Source organism: Choloepus didactylus, chromosome 24 (assembly GCF_015220235.1).
Source record: "Choloepus didactylus isolate mChoDid1 chromosome 24, mChoDid1.pri, whole genome shotgun sequence".
Taxonomy (NCBI): Eukaryota; Metazoa; Chordata; class Mammalia; order Pilosa; family Megalonychidae; genus Choloepus; species Choloepus didactylus.
The window spans coordinates 8,480,129-8,506,137 of NC_051330.1; the positions used below are offsets into that span (position 1 = coordinate 8,480,129).

Consider the following 26,009-nt stretch of genomic DNA (forward strand, 5'->3'; position numbering starts at 1 on the left):
CCAAGCTGGGAGACCCCTCCCACCATGGCCAGAAATGCAAAGGCTCACGGTGCTAAAGAGCAGCTCTCTTTGAGCAAGTAAATATAGCTCAGCTGAGCTCCAACTGGGGTTTTAATTAGCAAACGTGGACTGCTGAATACAAGATCCGAATCCCCAACAAGCAGACAGAGGCTTTTGGTGATGACTGACCTTGGAGAGCCTGAGGACGTCTCTGGAAGGGAGGGAAGCCCAGATGACTGGGTGCTGTCTCTGGCCAACGCGTGAAAATGAGGGGGTCTACAGACTGACCCTGAAGGGGGGCTTTCTGTCCCTTTTTTGGCTCAGTGGAGAAAGCCTCAGCCATTTTCAATTCCCAGCGCTCAGACCCACACAGCGGTGGAGACAGCAGAGTTAGAAACTATTCAAACTATTCAAATGCTAATGACCTCTCTCTAGGGGGTGTATTTTCCCTAAGAGGAAAGAGGCAGTGCCAAGCTCTACTACCCGCCTTCCATTCAGAACCAGACCCCAGAGCCTGGAGGAAACAAGCCACAGCCACACCTCCTTACACCAGTCTGGAGCTACCAGTGCCACCTGCTGGGCAGAAAAGCACAGTGACTTGAGGCCTCACAGGGTATATCAATCTAAGACACCATGAGGGAGACGTGGTATTATTGCCTCCTTCTAGACCTGAGCCCGTTCTGGTCTGGGAAAACCTGATTGGGGTAACCAAGGAAACCAGATAGCTAGATAACATACAAACTACAACCTACACTAAGAAAAATGAAGTTATGGCCCAGTCAAAGGAACAAACTTACACTTCAGCTGAGATACAGGAATCAAAACAACTAATGCTAAATCAATTCAAAAAGCTTAGGGAAGACATGGCAAAAGAGATGACGCGTATAATGAAAACACTGGGCGAACATAAGGTAGAAATCAAAAGTTTGAAAAACAACTGACAGAATCTATGGAAATGAAAGGCACAACACAAGAGATGAAAAAAAAATGGAGACATACAACAGCAGATCTCAAGAAGCAGAAGAAAACACTCAGGAACTGGAGAGCAAGACACCTGAAAGCCTACACACAAAAGAACAGATAGGGAAAAGAATGGAAAAATATGAGCAATGTCTCCGGGAACTTAAGGACAAAACAAAATGCAGGAATGTATGTGTCATGGGTGTTCCAGAAGGAGAAGAGAAGGGAAAAGGGGCAGAAGCAATAATGAGGAAATAATCAATGAAAACTTCCCATCTCTTAAGAAAGACATAAAATTACAGATCCAAGAAGTGCGGCGTACCCCAAACAGAATATATCTGAATAGGCCCATGCCAAGACACTTAATAATCAGATTATCAAACATCAAAGATAAATAGAGGTTCCTGAAGGCAGCAAGAGAAAAGCCATCCATCACGTACAAAGGAAGCTTGATAAGACTATGTGCAGATTTCTCAGCACAAGCCATGGAGGCAAGAAGGAAGTGGGGTGATATATTTAAGATACTGAAAGAGAAAAACCACCAACCAAGAATCCTGTATGTGGCAAAACTGTCCTTCAAACATAAGGGAGAGCTTAAAATATTCACTGACAGACAATGACAGAGTTTATGAACAAGATACCTGCTCTACAGGAAACACTAAGGGAGCACTACAGACAGAAAGGAAAAGACAGGAGTGAGAGGTTTGAAACACAATTTTGAGAGACAGTAGCACAGCAATGTAAGTACACTGAACAAAGATGACTGTGAGTATGGTTAAAACAGGAAGGTTAGGGGCATGCGGGACACCAGAAGGAAAAAGGAAAGATAGAGACTGGGATTGTATAACTCAGTGAAACCGAGGGTGCTCAATGATTGTGAAAAAACGTACAAATATGTTTTTACATGAGGGAGAACAAATGAATGTCAAGATTGCAAGGTCTTAAGAACAGGGTGGGACTCGGGGAAAAATACCATCAATACAAACTAGAGACTATAGTTAACAGAAAAAAAAAGTTATTTGGCAAAAAAAAAAGAGCAAGAATAGAAAGGAAAACCCTGAGGGGGTAAAAAGATATAATGATACATAACAATTTACTACATAATAGAGATGGCATCTTAGATTAGTGAGGGAAAGATGTATTTTTTCAAACTTTTTATTTTGAAGTACTTTCAAACTTACAAAATAGTTATTAAATAATACAAACCCCATACAGAGAACTCCAAATACCCTTATCCCCTGCCCCACCCCCACCCCCCCAGATAGCCAGATCCACCAATTTTACTATTTTCCCACATTTGCCTATCTGAAAAGATGTATTTTTAATAAGTGGTGTTATGGTAAGTGGATAGATACAGTGGTGTTACGGTAAGTGGATAGATACATGGCAAAAGATAAAATTGGATCAATTCCTTATACAAGATAGTAGGGTACATTCCAAATGGATACCAAGTTCAAGTTAAAAATAAAGTCATGCATAATCTGGAAGCCTATATATCTATGTTTACATGAAAGAAAAAACTTATTTGGCATGGCTAAAAGACATCATAAGCAAAGAAAAAATGACAAGTGATAACCTGGGAAAATACTTGCAATTTAAAACACAGACTTAAATGTGATATCCCTAACACATATAGCACTTCTATGAATAGAGAAGAAAAAGACCAGTGTTCATAGAGAAAAAAGGCTAGAGACAATTTACAGAAAAAAGAAATGCAGACTGTTAACCTCATGAGAAGATGTTCAACCTCACCCCTAAAAGAAATTGCATAGAGATACCATTTCTCACCAACGGGGTGGCAAAAACCTAAAAGTCTGGTAACAGGTTCCCACTGGCAAAGCTGCGGAGAAAGCAGCGCTCTCAGCCGGCCGTGGGAGAGCAGGGACAACGCCACCCTCTACCGCACACACAGCCACGCTGCGGGCCTCCTTCCCTTTCCCCCCTGTGCGGTGTCCCTTCTCTTCCCACCCAGGTGACTCCTCCTGGACAGTCACGCTCGGCTCAAGGACCCCACCCCCCCAGCCCTCTCCCTGCAGCACTTGGGGTCTCCTTACCTCGGACTTGCCACATTATGTACCCTCGTGTGTGCTTCTCCCCTCAACTTCCATTTCTCAGTGACAGAAACACTGTCTTCTCCTTACTGGCAATGCTAGTATCTAATAGGGGTTCTTGCACATGCGAAGCGCTCAGTAGATTCTTGCAATTGAGTGATAAATATAGAATTAGGACCCAGGTGTTGGTAGGCACATCCCAACGTAAATACACATTATAGAAGAAGAGTCATGAGTCCTTCAGCTTCCTGACAGAGGATACTCAGAGAGTAAGTACTTTTTTCCATCTGCATTTCCAGTTAATGGCTGTTACTTTTAAGTTTTTAAAAAAGTAATAGTCTTTATTCTACTTAGGAGACGACTTTCTTCTGACCCTGGTTCCACTAATATTTTTTCCTGAATAGTAAGTGTTGTGCTTTCCCCCTGATCTACTGATACAGATTTATTTGAAAAAAGAGTCGAGTGCTGAAAGTTGGAATTTTCTCTCAGAACTCAAATAAAATATTTTGACATTAGTTCCATAAAAAGCTGTTATAAAAATAAACAATGTCCTGATTTCATAAGAACCATATGCTCTAATGTTTATAAAAACGAGATGATCCTGAACACTGAAACAATATTACCCCAAATAAATTCTTACAGAGATTTAAATGTAAACTCTTCCTCCTTTCCTAGATATGCAATGAGATACACAAATTCTTTCATTGCTTTGTGGGGGCAGCCCAAACACCACTGTTAACATCTTCCTTTTCGGTCTCTCAATATCCTTTCCCTATTCACATCGAGCCTATGCGATCTCAGGGAGAAACACAGAGGCCTCAGCTATCAGGGCTAATATTCCACCTCCCAATTTCTCAAAACAAGGCCCGAATGATTACAAGGTAACTTTTCCCACCGACGACGCCCTTTCTTCCTCTTCTCATTTTATGGAAGCAGCAGCCAGGGATAATGTGAAGGTCTGGACTTTATTCTTGAACTCACCACTTGCTAGCTAAACATATGTGGTTTAACTTGCCTAAGCCATAATTTCTTCATTGTAAAATCAATGATTGTGAAGATCAAGTAACATAATTTGCATAAAAGTACTTTTAAAGTCTAAGGTGCTATGCACATATAAATCCTGCCTGGCTTATACCCCAGTAACTCCATGATACTCTTATGCATATTAATTTTCTTTCTGAATTTCTATCACGTGGTTTATACTTCAGAACTCAGCACTCAGCCATATGCTCTACGGGTCTCTCTCTATTTGTTTTATATCTAGAACTGATATTTACAGCCTGTTCAGAAGCAACTTGGGGCAGGGGGAGTGTCTGTATTTGAAAGTTTACTATTCCTAATCCAAACCCCTCCTGATTCTGTTCTTGTAGCACTGTGCTGAGCACCGGAAGACAATCATCAAATCCTTGGGCAGTTTAACCAAATGGTACATTTGCTCAAAACATTCTGTTCATTTCTTTACCTATGGACCACAAGCTTTCCTTAAATTACTGCTATTTGTTCTTTCCCAAGTCAAATCATGGGTATATAACATGAGAGTCAAAGTTCTAGGGTTGGAGGAGTAGAGTAGGAAGTAAGTAGCTTTTTACACCATCTCCTTCACCAACTCAAGCTGACGGCATTTGATCAACCATCCATCAAGGATTTAATGTGTTTGCAGTCACTTATCAGGATTGAAAGGTGACATATTATCCCTGGTTCTGCAGGTTCATATTCTAGTTTAGAAGACAAGCACATAAACAGATAAATTATCATACAATATGTTAAACACTACTACAAGATACGAATGAAGTGGTACAGGGAAACAGAGGTTGGAACAGTTGTCTTTGTCTGAAGAAGAAAGAGAAACCAAAAGATGTCATTGTGATGAAGAAATGTCTGATATTCAACTCCAGGCATTTAATCAATGTAATTCCTCTCAACTTAGACATATATTATTCTTGTTCTCTGATGATTTTTCCTTCCTCAACTTCTAGATCTAGAGCCTCTGCTTAAAATCTGTCTTGAGTCCTTCCTTAATGAATTCTGTTCCATCCTGAAAATTCCTTTAATAATAAAAGGCATCCAAAGTGGAAAAGAAGTAAAACTTTCCCTATTTGCAGACGACAGGATTCTATATACGAACATGCTGAAAAACCCACAACAAAGATCCTAGAGCTAATAAATGAATTCAGCAAAGTGACAGAGCACAAGATCAACACCCCAAAATCAACAGTGTTTCTATGCACAAGCATGAACAACTGGAAGAAGAAATCAAGAAAAAAATTCCATTTCTAATAGAAACTAAAAGAATTGAATATCTAGGAATAAATCCAACCAACAGTGTAAAGGAATTGTGCACAGAAAACTACAAAACATTGCTAAAAGAAATCAAAGAAGATCTAAATAAATGGAAGGACATTCTGTGTTCATGGATTGGAAAACAAATACTGTGAAAACTCAATTTAACCCAAAGTGATTTACAGATTCAATGCAATCCCAATCAAAATTCTAACAACTCTTTTTGCAGAAATGGAAAAGCCAATCAACAAATTTACATGGAAGGGGAAGGGGCCCTGAGCCACCAAAGCCATCTTGATAAAGAAGAATGATGTCAGAGGACTCACACTTTCCAAACTTAAAACTTAACAACAAAGTCACAGTAATCAAAACAGCATTGTACTGGCTCAAGGACAGATATTGAGACCAATGGAATCCAACTTAAAGCTCAGAAATCAACCCTCACATTTATGGCCAACTGATTTTTGACAAGGGGGCAAAGACCACTCAATTAGGAAAGAATAGTTTCTTTAACAAATGGTGCTGAGAAAGCTGGATATCCATTTGCAAAAGACAGAAAAAGGACTCCTACCTCAAACTTTATACAAAAACCAATTCAAAGTGGATCAAAGACTTAAATAGAAGAGGCAGAACTATCTATCAAACTCCTAAAAGAAAATGTAGGAAGCAACTTCAGGACCTCGTGTTAGGCAATGCTTTCTACACTCAAAGCACAAGCAACAAAAGGAAAAACAGATAAATGGGACCTCATTAAAATAAAAAATAGTTATTCCTCAAAGGACTTTATCATGAAAGCAAAATGACAACCTGCAAAAGGGGAGAAAATATTTAGAAACCATATACCCAATTAGGGTTTAATATCCAGAGTTCATCAGGAAATCCTTCAGCTCAACAACAAAAAGGCAAACAACCCAATTTTAAAAATGGCCAAAAGACTTGAACAGACATTTTCCCAAAGCAGAGCTACAAATGGCCAATATGAACATGAGAAGATGCTCAACAGCATTAACCATTAGGGAAATGTAAACCAAAACCACAATGAGATACCATTTCACACCAACAAGAATAACTGCTATTAAGAAAATTGACAACTATGAGTGTTGGAGAGAGAAATAGGAACAGTCATTCACTGCCGATGGGAATATAAAATGGTGCAGCCGCCATGGAAGACAGTTTGGCAGTTCCTCAGAAAGTTAAGTATGGAATCTCCCTATGACCTGGCCATCCCATTTCTGGGTATATACCCAAAAGAACTGAAAGCAGGGACTCGATCAGATACTGGACACCAGTGTTCATAGCGGTGTTATTCACAGGTGTCAAAAGATGGAAGTAACTCAAGTGCCCATTAACTGATGAATGGATAAGCAAAATGTGGCACATACACACAATGGAATATTATTCAGCCATATAAAGGAATGGAGTTCTGATACATGTGACAACAGGGATGAACCCTGAAGGCATTATGTTGAGGGAAATAAGCCAGACACAAAAGGACAAATGTATGATCTCACTGATATGAAATAATTAGAAAAAGCCAATTCATAGAGTCAGAATCTAGAATACAGGTTACCAGGGGCCAGGGTGGAGGTAGGGGATAGAGACTTAAGGATTAAATGTAGAGTTTCTATTTGGTAATGGATGCTGGTGACAGTGGCACTACATTGTGAACACAATTAGCAATACTGAATTATATATTTGAATGTGGTTAAAAGAGGAAGTTACTAGAATAAAATTGTAAAAAGCAATCCATGGAACTGCACAGCAAAGTGAACTCTAAGTTAAACCATGGACTACAGTTAATAGTACAATTACATAAACGTGCTTTCAGTTGTAACAAATGTATACCACACCCATACAAGGTGTTAATAATAGAGTGACATATGGGAACCCTGTATTTTATAAGTCACTGTTCTGTAAACCTACAACTTCTCTAATAAAAAACAAAACAAAACAAAACAAAACAAAAATCCTTAATTCCACTGCCTTTATCAGGTTCTTTATCAGACCTGGCAAGAGTTCCAAGCTGGGAGCCATTCCACTGACAGAAGCCGCTCCACGGACTCTCCCTGGGGAAGCACTGAGCTCCAGCACAGCTCCCCCTTCACTGTGGCAGCAGAGCACCCATGCACGGGTCCCGTACAGGGCCCCCCACTCTCCCACCAACACCCTCTGCTTACCTGCTGGTGCAGGCATCTGAGTTCATACCTGTCATCTTTATGGTTTCATATGCCCAGGAGCTGGTACGGATATTTTCTGATGAGGGTTGCGACAGGGGACAGCAAGAGGCTCAGAAATGGAGAGAATGGGATTCCTTCTCAGGGTAATGAAGCAATAGAATGAGACTAAAGAGGGGAGGCTGCCAGGGGAGGGGGTCACAGAGATAGGATAAAAGTTAACTGGACACTTGCTGATGAGCCAACCTTCGCAGTGAGCTCCCACCAATACAGCTTTGCAGACAGGCTGATCCTTCAGCAAACTGAGTGTCATCAGAGGGAAGGCACATCTCCCTTACCCCCCCCACACACACCCCCACCCCATGCCCTGCACGAGGCAGGCAGGATTTCGCAGCTGCTTTCCCCCCCTGCACACGACGGAGTGCAGGATTCTTTTCTAATCCCCAATGCGGGAGCACGTGCCCTGGTGAAGTGCTCCCCTCTCAGTGGAAAGGCTCTCTCTTTTGCTCATTCTCTCCCTCCTTACACCTCAGGATACGCTGTCTTTTCACAGAGCCCGTTCCTGGGTCACCCTGCACTGCATGGAGAGTCTCCTCTTGCTTTTGATGTCTTTTTTTTTTTTTTTTTTAATTAAATTCAGTTTTACTGAGATATATTCACATACCATACATTCATCCATGGTGTACAATCAACTGTTCACAGTACCATCACATAGTTATGCATTCATCACCCCAATTTATTTTTCAACATTTTCCTTACACCAGAAAGAATCAGAATAAGAATAAAAAATACAAGTAAAAAAGAACACTTAAATCATCCCCCCATCCCACCCAATTTTTCATTTAGTTTTTGTCCCCATTTTTCCAATCATCCATCCATACACTGGATAAAGGGAGTGCGATCCACAAGGTTTTCACATTCACACTGTCACCCCGGTAAGCTACACTGCTATGCACTTGATGTCTTTTTAATTAACTAACCCCTTTGTCTGTTCAGATTTGTACTTTGTACACATTCATTTTCAACTGATGAAAAGGTAAAGGCAGTGCATTCTTTGATTGTTATCTCCTGCAGATTGAAGATGAATTCTATGTGTGCTTTTAGAAGAGACTTGGTTCCTCTCAGACGTCATTTTCACGAGGCTAAGAAAGCAACTGGAAAAGAAGTGAGGATTCCAGGAACTGCAATTGCGACCCTGTATTAGCAACACGGAACGTTCCAGCTGTGCTCAGACCGAGTACACGAAACAGAAGTAGCTTCTCCTAAATAATTTTTTCTTTGTTTTAAAATCTGAAATTAATATGATGGACTAGATCATTATTATTTTATTATTAATTTATGTTTATATATTTGTATCTTGTTTTGTTTCAGAAGAGATCTAAGTCAGTGTGTGACATCTGAATTTCTATGTGCAGAGCAGCGCCATTTGATTTTCTTTTTCATCAGATCCACTTTTAGTGATTGGTATGTTAATGATTTGATTAATCCACTGAGTCTGATTCATTTACATCATCATTTACATTTCATCAAGATGTATTTTCAAGGAGGCACTTGATGCCCTTCTCAAAGTGCTCCATTTCTCAGCATGGGGAACTTTTATTTGGAAAAAAAAGAATCCTATGAAAAAAATTTTCAAGTCTTTTTTATCTCAGCTGGCAGCTAGGAAATATGAATTTATATTTAATTCCTACTTCTCAGTTAAAATAATAAGCAAGAATGAAGTAATGACCAAGAATATGTAACCTTAATATTCATAAATTCTTGAAAATAGCTGCCATATTCATCTCAGGTGAATAAATACTTGTGCTAATAATTAAGAATTCTTCATGGGGATGAAAGAACAACATTTTGAAACCTGTTCTTGCACCTAATTCTCTAGAACGCATGTCTATTGCAGTTTGGTCCACAAGTCAGTGATGATGATGATAATAATGATGTAAAATTGTGAGTAATAATTACGCGCTCACTGCCATGCTGAAAGCCTTACATGCTTTTTCTACTTCAATTCTCACAACAAACTTCTGTGACTAGCTATTATTATTATTTTCCTTTTTTTTTAAGGTGAAGAAATGGAGGTTTACAGATACTTAGCAATGGGCCCAGGGCACAGCCTACATTTGGACCCAGGCACCCTAATGCCAAAGCCTGTCTCCCACCACTGTACTCCACTGCCTCCAAGTGCCCGGGCTTTTCCTTGAGCATGGCTGTGTAATTTCTAGAACCACCTGCAAGTTTGCAAAATTAGACTGGTGGAAAGCTATGGAAATCCCCATTTGGTTTGGACTTGTGAGAATTTTGAGGAATTGACAGGACATCGGTGGTGTCAGTCAACAGCCACAAATGAAGGTAAACTCCTCTTCCAGACTAAGTATAAAGTAAGGTTCAAAAAGAATAAGAGCCTGATTTATCTTCTTCAGACTCTGGAAGAGCTTCTCCAAGCATGCTGCCAGCTCACATCTACCTGCCATCCACTCACATCTCCTTTACATAGGAGATTCCAGTGCACCTAGATTACATTTTCCTATCACTATGTCTCCACCTATTTCACAGAAATATGTTTACAGACTCTGTTAAATTCAAATCAAGTCAACCACACAAATACTGATTTGATGCTTACCAAGTACTAAGTACTGGCAATCCAGAGATGGAAGACTTGGTGTCCACCCTGCAGGGCTCCCAGCTAACTGGGTGAGAACTGATTACTCTGAGAAAGGGCTCACTGCAGCACTGCCAGAAGGCGGTAACATGGTTAGTCATTGCCATGATCTGTACCAATAGTCCTAAAGTTGAAGTAATGAAACACTGGGAGAAGATTGAAGAAGCATTTGACACTATCATAAAGAGGAACATATCTTACAGCTAACCATCCATAGTTAGCCACTCATTTTAACTCCTCAACAAATATTTACTGCCAAAATACTATGTGCCAACCTAGTACTAGGTGCTAGGGAATGAAGAAAGTATGGCTAGAAACATCAAAGCAACATGGTCCTCCATGCAGAGAGAAGAGTCCACACTATGAATGGTGAAAGTTCTCCCACGGAGAGGTTGCGTTCTGTCCATCACTGATGGGGTTCTATTTGCCATTGAAGAATTAATGACAGTGTGGTACAGACTCAGACACCTACTTCTGAAAAGAGGCTTTAAACCAGGCTAAATGGACAATACAACACTATCGTTTGGACATATCTATAAGGACAAAATATAGGTTGACATTCTCACAAGCAATGCAAGCACATTTGAAGATAATTATTTAGGGACAGTATATACCTACTGAAAATGAAGGGTATGGAGACTGTTTTTACTTGGCTGAGTAACCAAACACAACCCAATAGTTACAGAGATAGAGATAGAGAGAGAGAGAGAGAGAAAGAGAGAGAGAGAGAGAGAGAGAGAGAGAAAAGATGTTCATATAAAAATGAGAGAAACAGAACGGGGCCATGATGAAACCAGAGTTATGTCTTACCTGTCTAATCATTAATTAATTAATAATTGTATTTATTCAACAACTATGTTTTGAGTGGCTATGCAAGGAAAGGCAAAGTTCAGAGGGACGAATCACTTTTAAGGCGATGGCTGCCAGAAAAGAATTCATGAAAGGAAGTGGCCTGTTAACTGGGGTATGGCCTGTAAACAACCCAAATATCAACGGCCAAATGTAAGTTCATTAGTCAAAACGACAGGATAAATTGCACACTTTATTACTGAAATCCTAATAAAAAGACAGGGACCGAGGGATCAGGGAAGTGTTCTGGACGGAGGGAAGGCCCCAGCAAAGGCACAAAGGCAGGTAAGAGAAACGTGTGTGGGAAAATCCAATGTGGCTATAGAGGAGAGTTACGTAAGAAGTGGGATAGAAACTGCCTTTAGATTCTGGAAGGCCCTAAGTATCATAAGGAATTGGGCCTAATTTAGTCTTCAAAGGCAATGAAAAATTTTAAAATTTTAGAGTTGCTAGTACTGGGAGGACAGCGTGACTTTTCATTTTGGTTTCAATCTGCTGTATACCTCTTGACACTGCACGTATGAAATGGGGAAGCAGGTTTTCTGTGGCTGGTGGTCATAGATGTGAACCCAAAAGGAAAGCTGCAGCAGGTTAGGAAGAGAATTCTTAGGTACTGAAACCTGAAAAGCAGAAGGAGGCAAAGCCTTTCTGGCCAGATCCCCCTCCACTGTCCCTGGAGTGGGGGGGAGATGATCTGGGGTGTTCCAAGTTCCCCCCCACTTCCTATAGCTTCCCAGGGCACTCCCACTTAACACTCTGGAATATAGCAGGACTAAGGGCCCAGGAAGGCCTCTCATACATATAGTCTCATTATTAACTGCTATCATCATAATAATAAGTTGCTATTAATAGACTGGACATACAAAATGTGGATTTACCTAAAAGATTATCATTTTAGGTAATCATTTTATTAAAGTATTCACTATGGGATTCCTTTATTTAGCCAGAAATATGATGAATTCCAAACATGTGATTTATGAAAACTGAGCTAAATAACTTTTCAGTAACATCTATTATTTAAAGAGAATGGACCTGCAAATAACCCAAATATCAATGGCCAAATGTAAGTTCATTAGTCAAAATGATAGGATAAATTGCACGTTATTACTCAAATCCTAATGCAAAATTTATACTTTTCATGTATAACATTGCTTTACGCGTCATCTTGAAAAGCACCTACCTTTCAAAATTATACGTCTTATTAATCAAAGGGTGACCAGGACGATTACATTTCACCAGGACTGTTTCCTAGTAGAAAAGAATAAAACAAAATGGTAAGACTCTGCTAGGACTACATTAATGATATTGAGAAGAAGTTGGCAAAGTATGACTAATGGGCCAAATTCAGCCGGTCACCTATTTTTGTAAAAAGTTTTGTTGGACTGTAGCCATGCCCATTCATCTCCAGCCATCTGAAGCACTAATGGGGCTGAAGAAGATGCTTCCAAGCTCACTCGTGTAGTTGTTGACAGGCCTTGTTCCCTGCTGCAGGCTGGGTGAAAAACTCAGTTTCTTCTCCATAGGCTACCAAAGTGTCCTCAAAACATGGCAACCGGACTCCCCCTCAAGTGAACTGACCCACGAGAGACAGAGAAAGAGCCAGTCCGAATGAAGCCTTTTATAACCTCATCTCAGAAGTGACAAATCATCACTTCTGCCCCATTCTATTGGTTAGTGACCAACCTAGGAGGGGACAAAAGAAGGGTGTGAATAACAGGAGACAGGGATGGTTGGGGCCCATCTTAAAGGCAAGATACTAAAATAGCCAAGATATAAAACAAATTTAAAAAAAAAACAGCATATATAGCATGATCCCACAGATGTTAAACAAAAATATAAATGTCTTAGCCTGTAAACTTACATATGCTTTCACACTTTCGCAATGAGTGTGTATTCATATACGCGGTAAGTGAGGGCAAGAACAAGAGGGAGCAAGAATGAGAAAGAGAGAGCGAGAGATAAGAAGTGAGTGGATGAAGTCACTGAAACCAAAGAAAGAAATTTAAAAGCGTGAGCAAGTGATCTAAAAGGTCAAGTGTTGCTGAGAGGTCGTTTAAGTCCTTATTTCAAATTAATTATTGGATTTGGCAAAACAGGAGGTCATCTGTTACCATAATGAAAAGTTTCCATAGAACCAATGGTGATGGAAACCAGTCTACAGTGACATTAGCACTGAATGAGTAGAATCAGTGAAAAGAGATGTCTTAGTTTTCTGGCTGCTGGAGCAAACACCATGCAACGGGTCAGTTCAAACGAGGAATTTATTAGCTCATGCTTTTGAGGCTAGGAGAAATCCGAACCAAGGCATCATCAACACAACGTTTTCTTCCCCAAGACTGGCACGTGGGGCTGGCTGCTGGTGATCCTTGGTCTCTGGTTCCTGTCACACAGCAATGCCCATGGTGACCTCTGCCTTCCCTTCCAGGTTCTGCTAACCTTCAGCTTCTTACTTCTGGTGGCTTTATCTCTCTCTGTCTGAATTTCATTCTGCTTATAAAGGACTCTGCTGAAAGGATTAAGACCCATCCTGATTGAGTGGGGCCACGCCTTACCTGAAGTATCCTCAGCAAAGTTCCCACTTACACTGGGTTCACATCCACAGGAGAGGATCAAATTTAAGAACATGTTTTTCTAGGATACATAGCTCCAAACCACCACAATAGGGTATTTAATCATATCACAGAGCTGCAACTGGCAAGATTCCCTTATTTGGCTAATAGGTATAGATTTGTGTGTCTTTGTGTCTCTGATTTAACATGGCTTTCAAGAAAGCAGCTTTATTCTTAGAGGAGTCATTAATTGAGGTTTCATTTCACTGTTGAGCATTTATTGTGTACCAGGAGCTGTATATTCCTACACAATAAGCTAATATTCCCTATGACAGAAAAAGCTCTGAAATTCTTTTCCCAATACTCTGAAATAAGATGAAATAAAAACTCAGACACTAACCCACAATAATGTACTGATACAGTTGAAGGAACAGAACCCCAAATTCCTGGCTCCTAGATCTGGAATCTACCCACTGTCCCAGGTTCCCCTGTGGCATATTTTCAGTTTTCTGTTGCCTGATTATGGTAGTATTCCTTTAATATTATGCCAAAATGTAATGCTAGCAGCACGGTATGAATTACAAAGGAATACAAACCCCAAAGTGTTTTATTGTTGTCATCAAATTTCTTAGTTTTAACCATAAAGAAAAACAAAGGGAAAAAAATACTAAGGTTTACAATGTTTCACCCAAAAGCTCAAGGGACACAATATGAAGAACATAAAAAGCTATAAAAACAAGCTTGAGTCCAAAAGATCCCAATGGCTATTTGGAAATTCACCCTACAGCGTGATCTTTGCAAATAGTTTCAAACAACATCTGAAATGATTCTAAGAGCAGAGTTTAATTTTTAAAAGCACAGCTTAAATTCTCTTTTCTGCCTATAAAAACAAATACCTGCTCATTCATAATACTAAACATCCTTTCTTCTAACAAATGACACTCATTTCCCCCTGCCTTTTAAATTATTTGCTTTTATCGAGATCTTCAGGCTCTTAACCTCTCTGGTACCCATAATTTCAGCATGGGAATTGCCAAGATCAGTGTTTTCCATGAACAGGTACCTGAGCCATGCGTAGTAGTAAATATAGACAATTAAGATTCATCTGCAAAATGGAGATTATAACACCTACCTCATGGAGTTCTAAGGTTCAAATGAAATAAGATTTGAAAAATGCCTGTCTCAGAGTAGACAATCAATTAACGTTACTTTCTTTACATTTAGCTGCTTTATCATGTATTACCTTATTTAATTCCAAGTTCCTACAATAGCTTTAAAAACATTCTGTGCATAAAATTCCTTGCCATCAATTCAGTCATCAAATTTTAAAGCTAAAAGTAAATTTTTACTTAACTCCCATATTTAATTGATAAAACTATGAGACACAGAGGAGGTAAATGAACTATATTCAGAATGAAAACTCAGGTTTTCTGATTCTCATTCCAATGTTCTTTCCATCACACTAGGCCTTCTCCAAGCTGGTCTGAATGTTCTTCCTAAGCCACAGAAACCACATCCATCATGACCAACAGGTATCCCAGTGTTCTCCTACCAGGGAAAAGTCAGTCACCACTTTCTGGTGGGGAGTGTGGAAGCCAGGGGAGAAAAAGTACCCTGTGATTTCACAGCAAATTATCAGAGTGCGTTCAGTTCTCCATTTGCAGGAGGCAGCCTCTCAACAACTAAAACTAACTAGTAATGTTTTAGGAATTCATAAAGAAATGAAAAATTATACACATATAAATATACACAATTTAGAAATATTAACGTATCTCTCTCTCTATATATATATATGATGCAAAGAAGCCATCAACACAAAATCAAGATAGTGATTAGCTTGGAAGGGGGAGGCAGGATGGGACTGCAGGCCACATGGATGGAAGTAAGTTAAAATTACTGTTCTAGTTTCCATATTGGGTGACAGATCACAACGACCTCATTCTGTTGCTAAAATAAATATGCAAGCATAGATTTTGAATCATCCTAAATCTCCGCATTAAAAAAAAAATTGACAGAGCAACTAGAGATCAAAACCAAAAAGCCATGGACAAAACTTACTATTAACTTAGGTGACAAGATAACCCTATGAACTGCAAAGTACAAGCAAGTGGGAACGAACCACCATCAGCCAGAAGACAGGCATTGTGTCAGGACCAGTGTGGGAAGAAGCAGATGGAAGTGTCCGATGGACCCGAGATCAGGAGTAACCTGAAATGACCAGCAAGAACTCACTGGCAAGTGCAGCGAACAAATTTGGGAACCGAGGCTGGTCAAAGATGGAACAATTTGAGCTTCAATAAAGATAATATTGCAATGGATGAATGCTCATTAATATGCATAAAACCATGAGTTCACAATGGTATTTTTTTAAAAAGCCTTCACTGGTCATTTGTTTTTTTTTTAAATTCAATTTTATTCCGATTTATTCACATATCATGCAGTCATACAAAGCGTACATTCAATTGTTCACAGTATCATTATATAGGTGTGTGTACATTCATCACCAAAATTAATTTTTGAACATTTTCATTACCACACACACAGAAATACTAAGAATAAAAATTAAAGAGAAAAAAAGAACAGTTAAAGTAAAAAAAGAACACTGGGTGCCTTTTTTTTTTTTTTTTTTTTTTTGCCCTCATTTTTCTACTCATCCATCCCTACACTGGACTGGTCATTTTAAAGGATGCTAAGGAGCCACCTCATTATATGAAAACTGATAAATAAAGGGAAAGCATCAAATGTTTATCCTGCCTTTCTTTTTATGAACTGTACCACTGGATAACACAAAGAAGATGAGGGTTAACATTTCTTTAAAAGTTTCTAGGAATAAATGAAAAATAAATGATCCAAGTAGATTATTACTACTTTACAACCTCAGTGAAATTAATGAGCATCACTGTTGTTAACACTGCAGAGACAACCTGATAAAAGAACACAACAGCTCCACAGATTTGTCCCAGGGATCAAACCTGATCCTGGTCAAATCACTAAGTCCAACTGCCAATTTTCAGAAAATGCAGACGAACATGATGAACTGTACCATGAAAATGCAATCAGCAAAATCCGGACTGTGGAAAACTCTTCAAGTCAAAGGATCTTGATTGCCCTACACATAAATTGGAAAGGGGGAAATAAAGAGATGGAGGAGGGAACCTATAGATTAAAAAGGACTTTAAAAAGAACATCAAATTAAAAAGTGGGCAAGACTAAGATACACTGTTTAGGGATGCACATTCAAGTGATAAAACTATAAAAAAATAAAACCAAGTGATTACAACAAAAATCAGGAGAGGGGTTACTTTTTTTTTTTTTTTTTAATCATCATTTTATTGAGATATATTCACATACCACGCAGTCATACAAAACAAATTGTACTTTCGATTGTTTACAGTACCATTACATAGTTGTACATTCATCACCTAAATCAATCCCTGACACCTTCTTTAGCACACACACAAAAATAACAAGAATAATAATTAGAGTGAAAAAGAGCAATTGAAGTAAAAAAGAACACTGGGTACCTTTGTCTGTTTGTTTGCTTCCCCTACTTTTCTACACATCCATCCACAAACTAGACAAAGTGGAGTTTGGTCCTTATGGCATTCCCAATCCCACTGTCACCCCTCATAAGCTACATTTTTATACAACTGTCTTCGAGATTCATGGGTTCTGGGTTGTAGTTTAATAGTTTCAGGTATCCACCACCAGCTATCCCAATTCTTTAGAACCTAAAAAAGGTTGTCTAAAGTGTGCGTAAGAGTGCCCACCAGAGTGATCTCTCGGCTCGTTTTGGAATCTCTCTGCCACTGAAGCTTATTTCATTTCCTTTCACATCCCCCTTTTGGTCAAGAAGATGTTCTCCATCCCACGATGCCGGGTCTACATTCCTCCCCGGGAGTCATATTCCACGTTGCCAGGGAGATTCACTCCCCTGGGTGTCTGATCCCACGTAGGGGGGAGGGCAGTGATTTCACCTTTCAAGTTGGCTTAGCCAGAGAGAGAGGGCCACATCTGAGCAACAAAGAGGCATTCAGGAGGAGACTCTTAGGCACAAATACAGGGAGGCCTAGCCTCTCCTTTGCAGCAACCGTCTTCCCAAGGGTAAAACCTATGGTAGAGGGCTCAACCCATCAAACCACCAGTCCCCTATGTCTGTGGTCATGTTAGCAACCATGAAGGTGGGGCAGGCAAACACCCCCGCATTCTCCACAGGCTCCTCAAGGGGGCACTACATCTTTTTTTTTTTTTTTCCTTGTTTGTCTTTTTTCTTTTTTTTTTTTTTTTAACTTTCCCTTCTTTTTTAAATCAACTGTATGAAAAAAAAAGTTAAAAAGAAAACAAACATACAATAAAAGAACATTTCAAAGAGACCATAACAAGGGAGTAAGAAAAAGACAACTAACCTAAGATAACTGCTTAACTTCCAACATGTTCCTACTTTACCCCAAGAAAGTTACATAATATAGCAACATTTCAGTGAACTTGTTCCTACTACATCCATCAGAAATTAACAGACCATAGTCATTTCTGGGCATCCCCAGAACGTTAAATAGCTTATCTGTTCTTCTTGGATTATTGTTCCCCCTTCCTTAATTGCTCTCTACTGCTAGTTCCCCTACATTCTACATTATAAACCATTTGTTTTACATTTTTCAAAGTTCACATTAGTGGTAGCATATAGTATTTCTCTTTTTGTGCCTGGCTTATTTCGCTCAGCATTATGTCTTCAAGGTTCATCCATGTTGTCATATGTTTCACCAGATCGTTCCTTCTTACTGCCGCGTAGTATTCCATCGTGTGTATATACCACATTTTATTTATCCACTCATCTGTTGAAGGACATTTGGGTTGTTTCCATCTCTTGGCAATTGTGAATAATGCTGCTATGAACATTGGCGTGCAGATATCTGTTCGTGTCACTGCTTTCCGATCTTCCGGGTATATACCGAGAAGTGCAATCGCTGGATCGAATGGTAGCTCTATATCTAGTTTTCTAAGGAACTGCCAGACTGACTTCCAGAGTGGCTGAACCATTATACAGTCCCACCAACAATGAATAAGAGTTCCAATTTCTCCACATCCCCTCCAGCATTTGTAGTTTCCTGTTTGTTTAATGGCAGCCATTCTAACCGGTGTTAGATGGTATCTCATTGTGGTCTTAATTTGCATCTCTCTAATAGCTAGTGAAGCTGAACATTTTTTCATGTGTTTCTTGGCCATTTGTATTTCCTCTTCAGAGAACTGTCTTTTCATATCTTTTGCCCATTTTATAATTGGGCTGTCTGTACTATTGTCATTGAGTTGTAGGATTTCTTTGTATATGCAAGATATCAGTCTTTTGTCAGATACATGGTTTCCAAAAATTTTTTCCCATTGAGTTGGCTGCCTCTTTACCTTTTTGAGAAATTCCTTTGAGGTGCAGAAACTTCTAAGCTTGAGGAGTTCCCATTTATCTATTTTCTCTTTTGTTGCTTGTGCTTTGGGTGTAAAGTCTAGGAAGTGGCCTCCTAATACAAGGTCTTGAAGATGTTTTCCTACATTATCTTCTAGGAGTTTTATGGTACTTTCTTTTATATTGAGATCTTTGGTCCATTTTGAGTTAATTTTTGTGTAGGGGGTGAGGTAGGGGTCCTCTTTCATTCTTTTGGATATGGATATCCAACTCTCCCAGCCCCATTTGTTGAAAAGACCATTATGGCTCAGTTCGGTGACTTTGGGGGCCTTATCAAAGATCAGTCGGCCATAGATCTGAGGGTCTATCTCTGAATTCTCAATTCGATTCCATTGATCTATATGTCTATCTTTGTGCCAGTACCATGCTGTTTTGGCAACTGTGGCTTTATAATAAGCTTCAAAGTCAGGGAGTGTAAGTCCTCCCACTTCGTTTTTCTTTTTTAGAGTGTCTTTAGCAATTCGAGGCATCTTCCCTTTCCAAATAAATTTGATAACTAGCTTTTCCAAGTCTGCAAAGTAGGTTGTTGGAATTTTGATTGGGATTGCATTGAATCTGTAGATGAGTTTGGGTAGAATTGACATCTTAATGACATTTAGCCTTCCTATCCATGAACATGGAATATTTTTCCATCTTTTAAGGTCCCCTTCTATTTCTTTTAGTAGAGTTATGTAGTTTTCTTTGTATAGGTCTTTTACATCTTTGGTTAAGTTTATTCCTAGGTACTTGATTTTTTAGTTGCTATTGAAAATGGTATCTTTTTCTTGAGTGTCTCTTCAGTTTGTTCATTTCTAGCATATAGAAACATTACTGACTTATGTGCATTAATCTTGTATCCTGCTACTTTGCTAAATTTGTTTATTAGCTCTAGTAGGTGTATCGTTGATTTCTCAGGGTTTTCTAGATATAAGATCATATCATCTGCAAACAATGACAGTTTTACTTCTTCTTTTCCAATTTGGATGCCTTTTATTTCTTTGTCTTGCCGGATTGCCCTGGCTAGCACTTCCAGCACAATGTTGAATAACAGTGGTGACAGCGGGCATCCTTGTCTTGTTCCTGATCTTAGAGGGAAGGCTTTCAGTCTCTCACCATTGAGTACTATGCTGGCTGTGGGTTTTTCATATATGCTCTTTATCATGTTGAGGAAGTTTCCTTCAATTCCTACCTTTTGAAGTGTTTTTATCAAAAAGGGATGTTGGATTTTGTCAAATGCTTTTTCAGCATCTATTGAGATGATCAATTGATTTTTCCCTTTCGAGTTTTTAATGTGTTGTAATACATTGATTGTTTTTCTTATGTTGAACCATCCTTGCATGCCTGGAATGAACCCCACTTGGTCATGGTGTATGATTTTTTTAATGTGTCTTTGGATTCGATTTGCAAGTATTTTGTTGAGGATTTTTGCATCTATATTCATTAGGGAGATTGGCCGGTAGTTTTCCTTTTTTGTAGCATCTTTGCCTGGTTTTGGTATTAGATTGATGTTAGCTTCATAAAATGAGTTAGGTAGTGTTCCATTTTTTTCAATGTTTTGAAAGAGTTTGAGTAAGATTGGTGTCAGTTCTTTCTGGAAAGTTTGGTAGAATTCCCCTGTGAAGCCATCTGGCCCTGGGCATTTATTTGTGGGAAGATTTTTGATGACTGATTGGATCTCTTTGCTTGTGATGGGCTGGTTGAGGTCTTCTATTTCGTCTCTGGTCAGTCTAGGTTGTTCATATGTTTCCAGGAAATTGTCCATTTCTTCTACATTATCCAGTTTGTTGCCATACAGTTGTTCATAATATCCTCTTATAATTTTTTTAATTTCTTCAGGATCTGCAGTTATGTTACCTTTTTCATTCATTATTTTGTTTATATGGGTCTTCTCTCTTTTTGATTTTGTCAGTCTAGCTAGGGGCTTGTCAATCTTGTTGATCTTCTCAAAGAACCAACTTTTGGTGATATTTATCCTTTCTATTGTTTTTTTGTTCTCTATGTCATTTATTTCTGCTTTAATCCTTGTTATTTCTTTTCTTCTACTTGGTTTAGGATTGCTTTGCTGTTCATTTTCTAGCTTCTTCAGTTGATCCATTAGTTCTTTGATTTTGGCTCTTTCTTCCTTTTTAATATATGCGTTTAGTGCTATAAATTTCCCCCTTAGCACTGCTTTTGCTGCATCCCATAGGTTTTGGTATGTTGTGTTCTCATTTTCATTCGTCTCTATATATTTAGCAATTTCTCTTGCTATTTCTTCTTTAACCCACTGATTGTTTAGGAGTGTGTTGTTTAACCTCCAGGTGTTTGTGAATTTTCTAAGTCTCTGATGGTTATTGACTTCTAATTGTATTCCATTGTGGTCAGAGAATGTGCTTTGAATAATTTCAATCTTTTTAAATTTATTGAGGCTTGTTTTATGTCCCAGCATATGATCTATTCTGGAGAAAGTTCCGTGAGCACTAGAAAAGTATGTGTATCCTGGTGATTTGGGATGTAATGTCCTGTAGATGTCTGTTAAATCTAATTCATTTATCATATTGTTTAGGTTTTCAATTTCCTTATTGGTCTTCTGTCTGGTTGATCTATCTATAGGAGAGAGTGATGTGTTGAAGTCTCCCACAATTATTGTGGAAACATCAATTGCTTCCTTTAGTTTTGCCAATGTTTCTCTCATGTATTTTGTGGCACCTTGATTGGGTGCATAGACATTTACGATTGTTATTTCTTCTTGCTGAATTGCCCCTTTTATTAGTATGTAGTGGCCTTCTTTGTCTCTCAAAACATCCCTGCATTTGAAGTCTATTTTATCTGAGATTAATATTGCTACACCTGCTTTCTTTTGGCTGTAGCTTGCATGAAATATTTTTTTCCATCCTTTCACTTTCAGTTTCTTTGTGTCCCTGTGTCTAAGATGAGTCTCTTGTATGCAACATATTGATGGTTCATTTTTTTTGATCCATTCTGCGAATCTATATCTTTTAATTGGGGAGTTTAATCCATTTACATTCAACGTTAAAACCGTGAAGGCATTTCTTGAATTGGCCATCTTATCCTTTGGATTATGTTTGCCATATTTTTCCCTCTCTCTATTAATATCCTTTATTGTACCCATACCGAATCTCTTTAGTACTGAACCTTTCTCCAGGTCTCTCTGTCCTGTCTTTGTTTCTCTGTCTGTAGGGCTCCCTTTAGTATCTCCAGTAGGGCAGGTCTCTTGTTAGCAAATTCTCTCAGCATTTCTTTGTCTGTGAAAAATTTAAGCTCTCCCTCAAATTTGAAGGAGAGCTTTGCTGGATAAAGTATTCTTGGCTGGAAATTCCTCTCACTCAGAATTTTAAATATATCGTGCCACTGCCTTCTTGCCTCCATGGTGGCTGCTGAGTAGTCACTACTTAGTCTTATGCTGTTTCCTTTGTATGTGGTGAATTGCTTTTCTCTTGCTGCTTTCAGAACTTGCTCCTTCTCTTCTATGTTTGACAGTGTGATCAGTATATGTCTCGGAGTGGGTTTATTTGGATTTATTCTATTTGGAGTTCGCTGAGCATTTATGATTTGTGTATTTATGTTGTTTAGAAGATTTGGGAAGTTTTCCCCAACAATTTCTTTGAATACTCTTCCTAGACCTTTACCCTTTTCTTCCCCTTCTGGGACACCAATGAGTCTTATATTCGGACGTTTCATATTATCTATCATATCCCTGAGGTCCATTTCGAGTTTTTCAATTTTTTTCCCCATTCTTTCTTTTATGCTTTCATTTTCCATTGTGTCATCTTCCAGGTCACTGATTCGTTGTTCAACTTCCTCTAGTCTTGTACTATGAGTGTCCAGAATCTTTTTAATTTGGTCAACAGTTTCTTTAATTTCCATAAGATCATCCATTTTTTTATTTAGTCTTGCAATGTCTTCTTTATGCTCTTCTAGGGTCTTCTTGATTTCCTTCATATCCCGTACTATGGTCTCATTGTTCATCTTTAGTTCTTTGAGTAGCTGCTCTAGGTGCTGTGTGTCTTCTGGTCTTTTGATTTGGGTGCTTGGGCTTGGGTTATCCATATCGTCTGGTTTTTTCATATGCTTTATAATTTTCTGTTGTTTTTGGCCTCGTGGCATTTGCTGAACTTGATAGGGTTCTTTTAGGGTTTGTAGACCAGTTGAAGTCCTTATCTCTAATTTATCAGATCTACAGCTTCGTGGAGTACACTTTCTCTAACTAACCAGCAGGTGGCGTCCACGAGCCACCTGTTCTCCACAAGCCAGATCTCCCCTGCTTAGCCTTTTTGGTGAGTGGGGGAGTGAGTCTTGTGGGGCCCAATTGGTGTACCAAGCTTGCGTGTGTAGTTGGTGTTGCCTGCCCTGTATGTGGGGCGTGTTTCTGGGCAGTCGGGGAGGGGGGGTGCCCCTAACAATCAAATCTCCCTGATGATCCTAGAGTTTTAAAGCTGCTGCAATAGTCTAATCCTTCAGTTCAGTCCTGCCACAGTTTGTCTCTGCCACTGACCCACAAGTCTTTGGTATTGGCGTATGGCTCCTGAGACTTGGAAGTGGGCCCCTCTTCCAGGCTGTGCACCCCGGGTCCTCTGTTGAGGGATGACTGTGCTATGTCACAGGTGAGTGCCGTCCCCCCAGGGCAGTTCTGGGCTGCTGGGCTGTGTTGGGAGGCTCCCAGTCTGCTCAAATGATGGCTGAATGGGGCTCTGTTAATTCACACTGCTCCCCCTTCCCAGCTCTGGGACATTCAGCTGAGGTTGCAGGGAAGGCTAATGTCCACGCCCAGTTTTGTGGTGTTTGCCTGTTATTTGAAGCACTTCCGTCACACTGGGTTGTCTGGGGCAGCTCTGGGCTATGGGGCTGGCGATGGGCAGGAGTGTTTCCTGTCCACCAGGATGGTGGCTGTGAGCGGACACCCCCCTTTTCTTGGGAAGTTGTGTTGTTTAGTGAATTTTCTCAGCCACTGGAATATTGCCTTTTGTCTCAGAGCTCTCTTAGTTCTGCTCTTGACTTCACGTGCCCAAATTTCAATTCTTTGAAGCTTTCTGTATTGAGCTTCTTAGAGTAATTGTTTTAGAAAAAGCAAAAAGGATTTAAAAAAAAAAAAAAAAAAAAAAAAAAACGGCCCTCCTCAGAGATCTAATGGGTTATTGAAATGCTAATAGACAAAGCAACCAGGGCCATTAAGGAAAGGTGCACAGGGCAGAGAGATCAGCTTTGCTTCGGGATTTGCATATGCGCCTCAAGGCCTGATCTCCGCCCTTCCCCTTTCTGTGTTCACCAGAACTCGAAAAATCCTCTGCTTTTATTTTGGAGTTTTTCGTGTTGTTTTTTTTCTATGTCTGTCTCCTCTCTGCTGGGCTGGCTGCTCTCAGAGTCTCTGGTGTCTGGTCTCAGTCTATCTATGGTTGGAGTTTGAATCAGTAGAATGAGTTTCCGATAAGAGCAGCCACTGCAATTCTCCCTTCTCCTTCCCGGAGCTGACAGCCCCTCCTCCCCCGGGACTGAGCCTGGCAGGGAGGGGCGCGGGTCCCCTGGCCGCAAAAACTTACAGATTTCGCTGATCTCAGCAGTTCCACGTTTTCATGAGTGTTGTATGAAGTATGCCCAAAGACAGATTGCTCTGTGGTGTCCAGTCCACACAGTTCCTGGCTTTTTACCTACTTTCCTGGAGGAGTAACTAAAACATACAGCTCACCAGTCTGCCATCTTGCCCTGCCCTCGAGGGGTTACTTTTGAGGGAAGGGAGGTTATTGTGCCTGGGTATAGAGGGGCTTCTGGGGTGGCTGGTAAAATTCTATGTCTTAAACTGGGTGTATCTGTTTTGTGCAATTTTTATATTGTGCTTTAATTTACAATAGAAAGTTTAAAGGAAAAGAAAAAGAAAGAGTTAAAGAAAGAGGAATGAATGAATGAAAGAAAGCCTGACAGCCACACAGGGATCAATGATGAAAGTATCTTGAGCCCAGGATTACGATCAATCCAATTCTGTATACTTGAGGTCGAAAGAGAAAAAATTAGAAAGAAAATTAATTAACATTTGCACTCTCATGTGCAGTACAAGTTATCTCTGACTCCTTAAACTGACACTAAAATGTAGGCACGGTATCCCCATATCACAGATGAGAAAAAGGAAGCTTAGAAACTTAAGTGACTTGTGTAAGGCCATCTGTTTACATGTCTCTCTTCCTGGTAAGAAATGGTAGGTTCTATATCTTATTCATCTCTCTACTCACATGATAGGCATTCAGTAAACACTTGACTGCAAACAGATATCATAACATGGTTAAATGCTGTAATAGCATTATAAGGCACTATTGACGCTGGAGAACCGTGATCACTTGTGGGTGGGAATGTAAGTGTGAGTAGGGAAGCCTTCGCAGAGAGATGACGTTCGAACTAGAACTTGTGGTGATGGAAGGAAAGGTGTTTCAGGTAGGGAACAGAGCAGGATAAAAAACACGGAGACATGAGGATGCGTGGCACACTTAAAAAAGAGTACAGCTGGAGTGTTAGTTGGATTGCCTGTTCATGTCCTTGACCCATTTTTCAAATAGGTTGCTTGTCTTATTAATTTGTAGGATTTTTCTCAATGTATTATGAATAGTGAACCTTTTGGGAAACCTAGTTTCTAATCTGTGCTCTACATGCCCATGGGTAATTGAAGTAAAGTGCTCTATATTTCAACTGTTTCATCTGTAAATTCTTAGTTCTAAAAGGCTATGATTTTACAGCAGAAGGCAGTTAGCATCTGTCTTCTTCTCAAAGTTCAAACCCGCTCTTCTTGTTTGTTAATTCACCCCTAGAAGCAGATCTATTTCATTTACTGGTCCCTGAAATTGGGAATGCAATTTCTGTTCATTCCAGCTTAACATGTCTGAGTTTGCCAACCTTTTCTTACCTCTTACCTCTGTAGCTAATACCTCGGTGGGGCTTGGGCTGCATCAGAAGTCTTCTCTCCACATTCACGATCTGGTTTTACATCCAGGACATGGAAAGTGATATCTATTCTTTACCTACGCCAAATCTACCTTCTGCTCACTGTTGTCAGTCTTAGATCATCAGATAGAG

General features: G+C 39.6%; 1 protein-coding gene across 6 annotated transcripts in view; it reads right to left on the bottom strand.

The window, feature by feature from the left end:
* KIF25 (kinesin family member 25) overlaps positions 1-26,009 on the bottom strand; it is a 97,307-nt gene that overhangs the window by 23,856 nt on the left and 47,442 nt on the right. For 5 of the 6 annotated variants that reach the window (XR_005214081.1, XM_037817462.1, XM_037817465.1 and 2 more), the window contains one exon: positions 12,151-12,218. The exons of the other annotated variant lie outside the window; for it this stretch is intronic. Coding sequence is in view for 4 of the 5 variants with exons in the window: in XM_037817462.1 (XP_037673390.1) it covers positions 12,151-12,218 (68 nt within the window). In the remaining variant the exon portion in view is untranslated. The remainder of the gene's footprint in view (positions 1-12,150; positions 12,219-26,009) is intronic. 6 annotated transcript variants of the gene reach the window in all.